At 37.5% G+C, this 14179-nt stretch overlaps 1 protein-coding gene across 2 annotated transcripts in view; it reads left to right on the forward strand.

The window, feature by feature from the left end:
* LOC121306012 (cotranscriptional regulator FAM172A-like) overlaps positions 1–14179 on the forward strand; it is a 170044-nt gene that overhangs the window by 108109 nt on the left and 47756 nt on the right. For both annotated transcript variants that reach the window (XM_041237747.1, XM_041237748.1), the window contains exon 9: positions 4682–4798. In XM_041237747.1, the coding sequence (XP_041093681.1) occupies positions 4682–4798 (117 nt within the window). The remainder of the gene's footprint in view (positions 1–4681; positions 4799–14179) is intronic.

Here is a 14179-nt window from a genome sequence, read left to right on the forward strand (position 1 = left end):
GAGGCTGATGTTCACATTATAACTTTCAAATCCTAGCTGTGCGTTATATACTAGGCTTGCAGAATACTTGGATTATTGTATACAATGGTGTTTCTGATAGACGGGAGCATGTTTTACAATAGAAAAGCTAACATGTATGTGTTTTGGTCATAGCATCAGTCCAGATCAGATTTGGATGGCTGAATTTCTGTAGGGTCAGTAGCTACTTACATTTCATGAAAGCAGGCAATTGTTGCCCAGCACTTGTTCTTTCCGTGTACAGAGATAAGGATGAGGGTCTGGATGGGTTAATGCCTGTAACAGATTCCACCTGTATGACGCTGTTATTGGCTTTAGTCTCCATAAGAGAAGTGCTTTTGGTGACTTTAGTTGTAGCGAAATTACTTCTGTGTTTGCCATTTAATTGGGTTTTCTGCTCATGTTTGGTGTTTCTTAGCAACCATTGCTTCTATAGAATACTGTAAAGAAAAAGGCGCTGGGGAGTGGGGTTCATCCAGAGCTAGGAATTCAGATTGGAACTAAAAGAAATAACCTGAGCCATTCAGATATGTAATGGGCTTTGAACTGATTCAGACAGTAATTTCGTACACATTAGAAATGTTGAAATGGATAGTTAAGTATTTCAAAAAGTTACTGAAATGTTAGTTGAACTGTATACATTTCTGTTGGGGGGGGGGGGGGGGGGGGGTGTGAGGCGTTTGCCAGTAGTTTGAACAGTAAAGTATTATAAAGCTACTTTGCATATCATAATGGGGGGGGGGGGTGTAGCTGGCATATAGACATCTAATGAAACAAAGGACCTTTGAGTCATTTAAAGTCCTCGACAAACTGCATTTCAATGTGGTGTGTGCTTTCACCTTAGAATTTGCAAATAAGTTACGAGATAACTGTTGCTGTGCATATTGTTGATGTGACCAGACCGGTGAACTTGATGTAGTTTTTATTGCCCCTCTTTTTTTCTTAAAAAATGATATGAAGAACAAAATAATGGGGTTTTTAAATTCAGGATGACCAACTGTAGGATAAGCATATGTATACAGCAAGATGAGATGTCACGCATAATAACTTCTTCATATTCGGTGGTCATACTGTAAGTGAATGTTGTCCTTCTATCTTGCGTTTATTCAAGTCAGTGACAGAATGACCAGGCGAATCACAGAATCACACTCTTCCAGATGAAGGTGCTTTGCAGATACAGAGCTTTAAGTAAGGAAAGTAATTCTTTGATATCAGCTGTTAAAAGTAGGTTTAAACATACTTTCTTTCCAAACACTGTACTTGTTGTATAAGCAGAATATACCATGGCCATGCATAGGGTCCTTTTGGGGGCTTGTGAGTTACTATGACCACCCTCATTTGTGGAATAACTACAGCACTCTATAAACGTTCATGGTGTATCCTCTGTACGAACCATACATTCTATATACAGGGTATGGTAGAGCGTTAATAACACTGCTGCTGAAGGACTGTACAGTTGAAAGCAATGGGGAATAATTGGGGAAGACGACAGCCGCTTAGTCTTGTAACATCTGAAAGGCATCAGTCAATGTTTGCATACTGTCTGTCCCTGAATACACGCAGTGAGCAGGCCATATCAAAACAATGTACAGGCAGCCATGCAAGATAACAAAATAGCCACCCCTTTAAAGGTCAACAGGAACACATGTAAAAACATTACAGAGAACATTTTGGTTGCACTAAATGCAGTATGCAGCAGCACATTGGTACCCTGTCGAGATTGACTTGCATTTTAAGTTAGGGTGGTTTTCAAAAGATAGTTAACAGTTTCTATGGGTAATGTTTCGTGTCCTAGTGAATATTATTATGAATGCAACCAAAACAAGGTGATGGTTTTTGTGTTTAATGATGTCACATTTCCAGAAAGATAGGAGCCTGTCAAACCACACAACAGCAGCAGGGTCTGCAGCTGGAAGAATGCAGTGCATGAAATGCAAGAGCCTCCGGGGTCATAATCTGTATAGAAATCTGAGAAATTGGAATTTATTTTACATGGGTTAGTTCTGTGATTGGCATTCGAGTGAAGAGCTTTGGACCACATGTTGTATCCATTCCTGTACTGTGTAGTGACTATGAGGTGAATGTAAAGAAATCATCAAGGCTTGGTAATGACTCCACAGTACTGGAATTACCAAAATCTGAGTTACCGAGCTGCATTGTTTTTCACTGAATTGTTGAAAGGCAAGTTTATATGCCAGTGACTTCTAAATAGTCTTTGGCATGGGGGTGATTGTTGCATGATTTAACAACTTCAAGTGGGATGATTGTGCATAAAAACAGTGTAGTACGATGGACAAATTTACACTATAAGCTAGTTATGAAATGAGCATAACTTGCACAAACAATTATTGTACACCACCTGATTTGTAACACTCAACTTTTATCCAAAAATCAATGGTTTTCCTGCCCACTGCCAAATTTGTCTTCAAAGGACACTACTGTATAAATATCTGATTTCAAAACGCTCGTAAGACTATTTCGACAGTATGTATTTCGGTATTATATGGTCTCTATCTGGTAGATTACCAAAGATAAATATGCATAGGTATTTAGTTACATTGTTACAGGTTTCAAGGACTTCTTAGTAAAATGTTTCATACTGTGCTGAAAGTTTCTTTCACAGAATTGACATTTCCAGACAGACCATGAGGTATGAGAGCTGCTCTGTCAATCATTGCAAGAGTCCAGTAAAAACTCTAAACAGAATATTAAACAGTGTGAGACAGGCTAGCAGCTCCCAGGATACCTTAGAAATATGTCTCCAAATAGTAAACCATTGCTCATCTTACAGATTGAGTTGGTTGAGGCAGAAAAAATACAGACTTCTCTTGTTTTTTTTTAAAAATAAAAATAGGAGGTAAAATATTTATGGCCTTCCCTTTTATATGGCAAAACATTTTAACATTGGTAGCCGTGATAAACTAAACAGACTTTGGAAATGAAACCAATAGGTACTGTTATGGAAACTCATTTATTTTTACTGTTAATAAGTATTCAGTTCTATTAACTCAATCATTGATTAAACTATGAGATTCTGTATATATATATATATATATATATATATATATATATATATATATATATATATATATATATATATGTGTGTGTGTGTGTCTAAAATTGTATATATATATACACACTGGTGTGTTTTGTGTATAAACCACTTATAAATATATTATATGACAAATACCTTGTAAATACAAATATAATATCAAACACAATAAATAATTGATCTATATTATATATATATGTGGATATATATATATAATATATATATATATTATATATATATATATATATATATCTATGTATATACATAACACCTAATGTGATCTATACTTGAAGTACACACATGTTATATAATGAAATGCTTTAAGAAAGTGTATGTATTATGTTACTGAATTAAAAAAAAAAAAGAAAGGTAAAATGCACTTAAGAGAACGTCTATTTTGATCTATTTTGCTTGTTTTTCATGCCCCATTCAGCAGATTAAAACCGTGTGTACTTGGTTTCTGGGAATGTCATTCCTTGGAATTCTTCTCTGTTTTGAAACTCCCCAGTAGACACCTCTGTGAACTGCTTATCAGCCTGTGATGTATTTGTTCTAATAGATTCCAGTTATCTCCATACACTCCCAGTTTAATTTAACTCCAGTTGGAAGCAGTTTTCAGGAGGTCATAGCCACTTTGATGTACAGGGAAACCCAGCCATGTTCAAGTCAAGAAGTACAGCATAGTGCTCGTTGACCTAACACTGCTCCTCCTTTTAGCTGGTTAGACTTCCCTCGAGTACAACTTGAAATGCCTTATACCTTTTATTTTATTGTGGTGGATCTCACATGTTTATTTTCGTCAAAGACAACTGTCTAAGCCAATGAGAAAGCTCTATATTACAATTTCTAAACCAATCTAGGAAAGTCATGATGGCTGTTGTAATAATATATATAATGTATGCAAGCTATTGGCAAGAAAACCAGATACATTTGGAGAGTTTGATCATGTCGTACTGTTTAATACCTTCCTGAGACAAAGAAAGGGAGGGGGCACATTGTGATATGTAGCATGAGTGTGATTGGATGTAGGTATAACGTCTCCCTCTGAAAACATAATGCATTGGCCATCGCTATGCTGCACAATCCTCTGACTGGCTGACCTGACTATCAAAATCTAATGTTATTTTTTAAGGTTAGTTTTTCTTGCCATAAGCTGTACATCTAGAATAAGGGCTTTCAATTGTTATGAACATTTTGCATTGCAGCAACCCTATTGAGTCTTTTTAATGAGTATACTGGATTATTACTTAAAAAAACAACAAAAGAGAACAAAGCAGACTAATGCACGTTTAATGGTTTTTGTGGCCAGTGCATTTCACAAGGGTTACAGTGATAGTGAAGGACTGGCAATGGGGGGTTTAGAATTTTTTTTTTCACTGTGGCACAGAGGATACAGAACTGCAATTTATCTTTTAGGGGGAATGTAGGTGAAAACACATTTAGTGCTGAATCTTCCAGATATAATTGGCAATAGCCCGCCACTCTTGAAACCGAACCAAATTGAAAAGGATTCATTTTCGAGACCTCCTCATTTCATCTTGCGGGTGCTTGAGAGGTTGCGGCTCAAGCATTTCATACGTGGTTCTATTGTCCTCTTTCTTCCCCTTTCAGATGATTCAGCGAGAGGCTGAAGTGAAGAGCAAGGTGTGTGCTGTAGCTCTCACAGATTCCGTCCATAACGTCTGGCATCAAGAAGCTGGCAAATCAATCTTAGAGTGGATGCAAGAGGTAAGACACGAGCCAGCTTACTATCCAGGTACTGGCGATATAGGGATCTGATTCATAGGAAGCTTGTTTTGTTTGCTGACAGTAGCTAGCTTACTAACATGGTAATTCAACTATTTACAGTAACTGGTTATTCTAGAGAAGTTACACACAGTAATGCTGATGGAGTTTCTGTTGATCATTTTCAGGTACAGTAGTTGTTCCCAATATTTCTTCACCCTAGGACTGACTTCACCAGTATTCAGTATGCATGTGTGCTGGGCACACTAAATAGCTCTCTAGTTTTCCTCTAACCGTTCTGTTTTAAATCTTTTCCCCACTCCAGATTTGATTTGTATTTTGGATAAAGGTAATTGGCAATGGTATATTGTCTTCTTAGTAATATAACACTCCCAGAGTACAGTATATCCATTTCTAGTAAGGTGTGGTAGCTAATGGTGTTAATGACCTGCAATGTCTATCAATTAACACACACCTGGCCCTGTTCAGTTTATATAAAAATAGTGACAGAGATAAATTCTGCCACCACTTTTAATTATTCACATACTTATTGAAACAAACATACACTTATGGAAACTTACATGCAATGTTAATGATTTGAGTTTCCACCAAGAGACACTTAAAGGATGTAGGCAATTAGAATAACTCCCATCATTTTTACCTGCCGTGCATTGATACTTGCAATGTTGGTTTCGTGAATAGGTTCTCGGGTGAGTCAGGAAAACAGAAAGGCATGTGTGCAAAAACCCTAGCGGATGGGTGACTATAAGAGCCTCTCATTCAACGTGTGTTTAAAGGCACTGTATTTCTTTATGCAAATATCTATTCCATCTCAGGGCTTATTGCCTGCATCTTGTAGACTTGACCCCGGACACTTACATTATTTACTGTATAATATTGCTTATTGTCTTGATCTATGCTTTGCTTCTCATCTTAGCCTGATCTGACTCTCCTGCCTTGTTTGATGATGATATATATTCTGTTCCAGCTCAGGTAACCTTCACACACACCCCCACTGTCTCGGACATGTCCGAGTGTTTTTTTCTTTTTTTTTTTTTTTTTTTTTTAGGTTCACTGTTAACATTTTTACTACAGTCATTGATCACCCAGCACGTTTCAGTAAGAAAAGCTGAACCTCTGGGTTTTGAAATGTCTTCTAATCCTAAACCCTTTTGTCAGACTGGAGTAATTCTTCTCTTAAGGTTAGGTTATTGGATTTGGGGAAAGTTCAGAAGCAATTTGATTTAGAGATCATGCGTAGTGTGGCCGGTGATTCCAAGCTCATGGTGAGACAGTGCTTTGATGATGTCATTGTCGCATGACTGGTGGGAAGCAGTTGACCTTCGCATTGCAAGCTCTCGAAATCTAGGGGCTTGATTTGTAAATGAGTAGCACTAATGCATGTTCAGAAATTACACTGGGCTTGTGCCAGCGCTCCTGGCATTACAGTCTTAGCCCACATCTTTCTGTTACAATGCAGTATCAATCTGAACTGAACAATCAAATCTTGTTTATTAAAAAAAAAAAAAAAAAAAAAAAAAGTAAAACCAAAGGGAAAAACTAGCTTGAAATATTTTTGTTCGATTTTACATTTTGAACTTGAAGATAATAATAATAATAAAAAAAAAAAAAAGATTTTCAGTCTATTTCTACTGCTGTAGAAGGATCATTTTGAAATGACTTGTCTAGAGCTGTCAGTCGTTTATCTGAACCCTTATTTCCAATACAAATATTCACCTAATGCAGCCTTGGTTATCCAAAAAAATACAAAATACTTAGTTATTAGAACAGTGTAAACCAAACTGCTCAAGGTCTTTTACATCAAAATGCATTTTAGACCATTAGTAAAACTGTTATTCTTTATTGTTATTGTTAATTAGTGACAATCAACTTAGGCACATTTAATTACATTAACTTTATCGTGCATTTTACTAGTTTTGTAACATCTGTTCGCAGAAAAATCGTTCTGTATAATAAAAATAAATACAGAAATAAAACATAAGTAAAATATAAGTGTTTTTTTTTTTTCTGTTAGTAGTATAAATTCCTGCTTAAAGTTGCCACATATGACCTCCAACTACTTCAAGTAATACCAGGGGCATGCAATGTTGCCTCAGTGTGTGAGGTAGTATTAACAGGGTTTAGGTGGGGTGTTGTGTCAGTGTGTGAGGTAGTAGTAACAGGGTTTAGGTGGGGTGTTGTGTCAGTGTGTGAGGTAGTAGTAACAGGGTTTAGGAGGGGTGTTATGTCAGTGTGTGAGGTAGTAGTAACGGTTTAGGTGGGGTGTTGTGTCAGTGTGTGAAGTAGTAGTAACAGGGTTTAGGTGGGGTGTTGTGTCAGTGTGTGCGGTAGTAGTAACCAGGTTTAGGTGGGATGTTGTCTCAGTGTGTGAGGTAGTAGTAACAGGGTTTAGGTGGGGTGTTGTGTCAGTGTGTGGGGTAGTAGTAAGAACATAAGAACATAAGAAAGTTTACAAACGAGAGGAGGCCATTCGGCCCATCTTGCTCGTTTGGTTGTTAGTAGCTTATTGATCCCAAAATCTCATCAAGCAGCTTCTTGAAGGATCCCAGGGTGTCAGCTTCAACAACATTACTGGGGAGTTGATTCCAGACCCTCACAATTCTCTGTGTAAAAAAGTGTCTCCTATTTTCTGTTCTGAATGCCCCTTTTTCTAAACTCCATTTGTGACCCCTGGTCCTTGTTTCTTTTTTCAGGCTGAAAAAGTCCCTTGGGTCGACACTGTCAATACCTTTTAGAATTTTGAATGCTTGAATTAGGTCGCCACGTAGTCTTCTTTGTTCAAGACTGAACAGATTCAATTCTTTTAGCCTGTCTGCATATGACATGCCTTTTAAGCCCGGAATAATTCTGGTCGCTCTTCTTTGCACTCTTTCTAGAGCAGCAATATCTTTTTTATAGCGAGGTGACCAGAACTGCACACAATATTCAAGATGAGGTCTTACTAATGCATTGTACAGTTTTAACATTACTTCCCTTGATTTAAATTCAACACTTTTCACAATGTATCCGAGCATCTTGTTAGCCTTTTTTATAGCTTCCCCACATTGTCTAGATGAAGACATTTCTGAGTCAACAAAAACTCCTAGGTCTTTTTCATAGATTCCTTCTCCAATTTCAGTATCTCCCATATGATATTTATAATGTACATTTTTATTTCCTGCGTGCAGTACCTTACACTTTTCTCTATTAAATGTCATTTGCCATGTGTCTGCCCAGTTCTGAATCTTGTCTAGATCATTTTGAATGACCTTTGCTGCTGCAACAGTGTTTGCCACTCCTCCTACTTTTGTGTCGTCTGCAAATTTAACAAGTTTGCTTACTATACCAGAATCTAAATCATTAATGTAGATTAGGAATAGCAGAGGACCTAATACTGATCCCTGTGGTACACCGCTGGTTACCACACTCCATTCTGAGGTTTTTCCTCTAATCAGTACTTTCTGTTTTCTACATGTTAACCACTCCCTAATCCATGTACATGTGTTTCCTTGAATCCCAACTGCGTTCAGTTTGAGAATTAATCTTTTGTGCGGGACTTTGTCAAAAGCTTTCTGGAAATCTAAATAAACCATGTCATATGCTTTGCAATTATCCATTATCGATGTTGCATCCTCAAAAAAATCAAGCAAGTTAGTTAGGCACGATCTCCCTTTCCTAAAACCATGTTGACTGTCTCCCAGGACCCTGTTACCATATAGGTAATTTTCCATTTTGGATCTTATTATAGTTTCCATAAGTTTGCATATAATAGAAGTCAGGCTTACTGGTCTGTAGTTACCTGGTTCAGTTTTGTTTCCCTTTTTGTGGATCGGTATTACGTTTGCAATTTTCCAGTCTGTCGGTACCACCCCTGTGTCAAGAGACTGCTGCATGATCTTGGTTAGCGGTTTGTAAATTACTTCTTTCATTTCTTTGAGTACTACTGGGAGGATCTCATCCAGCCCAGGGGATTTGTTTATTTTAAGAGCTCCTAGTCCCTTTAACACTTCTGCCTCAGTTATGCTAAAGTTATTTAAAACTGGATAGGAACTGGATGACATGTGGGGCATGTTGTCAGTATCTTCCTTTGTAAAAACTTGTGAAAAGTAATCATTTAACATATTTGCTATTTTTTTTTCTTCCTCTACGATTTTGCCATTTGTATCTCTTAAACATTTAATCTCCTCTTTGAATGTTCTCTTGCTGTTGTAATATTGGAAAAACATTTTGGAATTGGTTTTAGCTCCCTTAGCAATGTTTATTTCTATTTCTCTCTTGGCCTTTCTAACTTCCTTTTTGACTTGTGTTTGCAGTTCTGTGTACTCTTTCTGCGTACTTTCTTTTTGGTCCTTTTTTAATGCTCTGTAAAGTGCCTTTTTTCGCTGAATATTTTTTTTAATTGATCTATTAAACCATTTTGGCAATTTAGTTTTACATTTAGATTTGTCTACTTTAGGGATATAATTGTTTTGCGCCTCTAGTACTACATTTTTGAAGAACAACCATCCTTCTTCTGTGGGTGTTTTCTCTATTTTACTCCAATCTACTTCTGTTAGTCTCTGTTTCATACCTTCATAGTTTGCTTTTCTAAAATTGTAAACCTTAGCTTTAGTCTTTACTTTTGGGGATTTAAAAAACACTTCAAATGAGACCATGTTGTGGTCTGAGTTTGCCAGTGGTTCTCTGACCTCTGTTTTAGTTATTCTATCTTCGTTATTTGAAAAGACTAAATCAAGGCATGCCTCCCCTCTAGTGGGTGCCTTGACAAATTGTGTTAGGAAGCAGTCATTTGTCATTTCCACCATTTCTATTTCATCCTTCGTGCTACCCACCGGGTTTTCCCATTTTATTTGGGGGAAGTTGAAATCCCCCATTAGTATGGCTTCTCCTTTGCTACACACATTTCTAATGTCATTGTATAACAGATTATTGTGCTCACCGTCTGAATCTGGCGGTCTATAGCATGCTCCTATTATTATGCCTTTTGAATTTTTGTCTGTTATTCTGACCCATATTGATTCGGTTTTATTTTCTTTGTCCAGGTTTAACACCTGGGCTTCAAGACTGTTTCTTATGTATAGCGCTACCCCTCCTCCTCTTCTGTCCTGCCTGTCTTTCCTATACAGTGTATACCCACAAATATTATATTCGTCCCCATCACTCTCAGATAACCACGTTTCTGTAACACCTATCACATCATAGTTACCTGTTAGTGCAGTAGCTTCAAGTTCTAGAATTTTGTTTCTGATACTTCTAGCATTTAGATAAATACATTTAATGGTTGTCTTACCTGAGTTGTTGTTCTTGTTTTGATGCGGTCTCCCTTCTGTTTTTTTGTTGATTTCTCCCCCCTTCCTTTCTAGTTTAAATGCTTCTGAACCTGCTCGAGGATCTTTTCTCCAAGTAGACTAGTTCCCTTTTTATTTAAATGCAGTCCATCCCGTCTATACAGATAGTCCTCGTTGTAGAATGTGGTCCAATGATCAAGATAGGTGAAGCCTTCCCGTGTGCACCACGTCTTCAGCCATGCGTTTTGATTAATTATTTCCAGCTGTCCATATGGTCCTTTGCAAGGTGCGGGTAGTATACCAGAAAATACCACAGTTTTGGTTTTCTCTTTTAATTTCCTTCCTAGCTCTCTGAATTTGTTTTGCAGGGATTTTGGTCTGTCTCTTCCAATGTTGTTTGTACCGATGTGGACGACTACTACCGGGTCGTCTCCTGTTCGTTCTAGGAGCCTGTCCACGTTTTCAGTGATGTGCTTGACCGAGGCTCCCGGAAGGCAGCACACTGTTGTAGTAAGGGGGTCCAAACTGCGAATTGAACTTGCTGTGTTTCTCAATATGGAGTCCCCAACAATCATGACCTCCCTTCTTTTTGCTGTCTGGTCACCACTGTCAATAGGGTCCTGGATGTTGTTCCTTTCATTCTCTTGTTGTTGGTTCTGCTCATCAAAATTCTGAAGTGACTCAAATCTGTTGGTTGTTTTGATTTCTGGTGGTTGTGTTTGACGAAGTTTCTTTTTTTCCCTGCTTCTGCCTACCTGAACCCAGCTGTTCTGACCTTCTATCTCCCTGGTGGCTTTCAGTCTGTTAGGGGTGATGCAGACTTCCATGAATTGTGGGTGTGCCAGTTCCTCAAGATCCTGTTGCTGTCTCACTTCTTCCAGCTCCATTTCTAGCATACTTACTAGTTTATGCAAATCCTGGATCGCGCGGCACTTTACGCACACTTGGTTTAGCTCCGCTGGGTTTTCTCGGATTTCCCACATCAAGCATGTGTCACAGATTACTGGCTTGAAGACCATGTTGAGGTTTTTTTTTTTGAAGTTTAGTTTCTTCTGCAGCCGTCAACCTGCTTTCAAACTGCTTCGAAACTGCTCTGTACTTTTCCACGCCTGTACTTCTCCCACTCGCTGTCGCTGGGAAGACTGCCTCGTTTAACTGCGTTGTTCTGCTGTGCTGTTGGCGCCTCCCCTCGCCCGTGTCTCAAAACGGCGCTGAATTTGAATCAGCTGCTCCGAGTTTCAGCTTGTTTGTTATCAGAAAAACACACGCGGCTGTTTGACTTTGAGCTGCTGCTGTGTTTCCCCAGTTTTCTGATTAAAGCAATTCAAGATGCAATTTCTCCTTACTGCTTCGAAACTGCTCTGTACTTTTCCACGCCTGTACTTCTCCCACTCGCTGTCGCTTCCACTTGCTGTCGCTGGGAAGGGTTAAGTAACAGGGTTTAGGTGCGGTGTTGTGTCAGTGTGTGAGGTAGTAGTAACAGGGTTTAGGTGCGGTGTTGTGTCAGTGTGTGAGGTAGTAGTAACAGGGTTTAGGTGCGGTGTTGTGTCAGTGTGTGAGGTAGTAGTAACAGGGTTTAGGTGGAAAGGAAGCGTCTGTCTTTTAAAGCTGAAAGAAAGTTTGGGAAATGTTACATAAGAGTGAACAATAGGTTAAGATATAAAGTTATCACTAAACCCGCTCACTGGAATTAGATTGTATATGTACAATTCTGTGACACTGCAGATTTATAAATATGATAAACATTGAGCATTGGTGGAGAGAAAGGGGTTATTTGTATAAATCCTTTGTGTGCTACACAAGATATCTATCACAAGGGTTTAATTATGAAAATGACATATGCTTTAAAATCTATAGTGTGTATTTATTTCAGTATGTGGTAGTACTTTACTAGGAATACTTCTACTGTATAATAATGTAAAGTTGATACTGGTTTAATAGTTGAGTTTGATTTAACACAAGTATATTAGTGTGTGTTATTTAACATCAGGTATTTAACATATGGAGGAGTTAAAGAGGGTAAGATTGCTCAAATTTAATGACACACAGACTGTTTGCTTGGAGGATGAATTTGCTATTACTTATAGCTATAATGTGGTTCTCTAAAAGGAAAATATGAAAGTGCAAATATAAAAGTACTGAACTACTTTTACTCAACTGAAAAGTGTTGTTCCTTAGATCCTTTTTTCTAAAGGGTAAAAACATTAATATAGAGAGCTTAAGCTGTTCACAAAGCTTTAATTCCTGAGTTAAAGAACGTTTAAATAAAGTTTGATATCCATAGAGCTACTGCAGACTGTTAACGTGGTGCAGAAAAGTTTCCTACATATGAAATGTTATTTAATTCATCAAAACCCACTTGAAAAAAATGTGCAATAACCAATGAGTTTAAGTTCTGTGAATAGGGCCCTGGATTTTCATCACTTGGCGTTCTTTTTTTAATTCTAAGAACTCTTCAGTCTTTAATTGTAAATTTGATGAAGGTATTTTCATCTTGTTTTGGCAGGGCTTCCTTTAGGTAGGGTAACACTAGCTGTATTAACCAGCACCTGCCTGCCGTTTTACATTTTCATACAGAGCAATTATGGTGGTGATTAACTTCCTGCTAAGCCACAGTGTTGCAGGTTTTCCCTGCAGGTTTCCAGCCTTTTATTGCCATATGTTTCTGAATAATAACTAACTTAAAAAAATAAATAAAGGAAAAATAATTAGCTGTAAAATACACATGAATTGCTTTGTTTACATTAAGCCAGTTTTGGCTCTTTGGTGCATTTTTTTTTTTTTTTTAACAGATAAACTTTATAAAGCAATGTAGTTAATTTAATCAAGTTTTTTCATTCAGTTTGTGCCTAGTGTAGATGTATTCAGATTTAGAATAAGTAATGGGTTACAGGCAATGTGGGCAGCAGACAACATAATTGTGTGCCTGACTGTAATCCTGCATTCCATTCTTTGTTTTTTTTAAATTGTATACGGAATGCGTACATAGTACACACTATAAAGTTAGAGAATGACATGCTTTGACTGGCCACTTTATTAGGACCACCCGGTTGAATTTGCCATCTCCCTGATTTAGAGATGCAAATGAAATGGATCATGGGATGTGATTGTGAAAAGAGACTTCAGGTACTGTCAATCTTCACCTCAGTCCAGCTAAGCATGTTACCCTACTTGACTGGTTGTCATAAACAGTTGTGTCCTCCCACAGGAAGTTGATACAGAAATGTGGTTAACGTAATTTATAATTGCTAAACTTACTTAGGGAGTCCCTGTGGAAGGTGTTCCGACACCAATCTGTGGTTTTGTCACAGTGGGTTCCGATATTATATAGAATCAGTGTGTGTTATACTGAAAAGATTCTGCTTTAAGTCTAACTTCTTTTTCTGTTGGTGAGAAATACTTTATCCTGGGCTCTTTTTATCCTCATTCAAGTTATTTGTTTATTTATTTATGCAGTTGTTTATTTATCATGCTTTTGAAAACATGAATGAATCTAATTTTACATTCCTGGTGCCTGAAATATCCTACTGAAAAGGAGCTTCTTGTGCTCTTCAAATATTACATAAAAAATCAAGTATGGGAAAGGAAAGAACTACAGATATGGACAGCGTCTGCAAAATGGCTCAAGTGTTTCCATGCTTTCAAAATAAGTAAGTGGTTTGGGTTCAAGTGTAAAGTAATGCTTTTTTGCTAAGCGTGTTTGTTTCCTTTGCACATGTGACCAGAATACTATAGGACAAACCAACCCGAGGCTTTGCTTAGTTTCAGTTCAGTTGGCTTCCTGTCAAAATAAATATGTGATGTGTAAATGTGGTGTGTTTTGGAAGGAATTAGGCTTGTATTTAATTGTACTTATTTGAAGCAATGTCTGACTGTGTTTCCATTTCTTCCACTTGCCAATTTGGCTGTGCATGTACATATGTTATTGTGAAGCATGTGTTGAGTAAAATAAGCATATTTAATAAAATAAAACAAAAAGATTGGCCATTAAATAGATTCCGCTATAATAAATTAAAAGTTGAATAAACACGACTTGCGTAGCATGTTAATTTCTTGCAGTTTTAAAAGACCAGTTGACAAATGTAGCCTTTCATGT

The sequence above is a fragment of the Polyodon spathula genome, chromosome 2 (genome assembly GCF_017654505.1).
Source record: "Polyodon spathula isolate WHYD16114869_AA chromosome 2, ASM1765450v1, whole genome shotgun sequence".
Taxonomy (NCBI): domain Eukaryota; kingdom Metazoa; phylum Chordata; class Actinopteri; order Acipenseriformes; family Polyodontidae; genus Polyodon; species Polyodon spathula.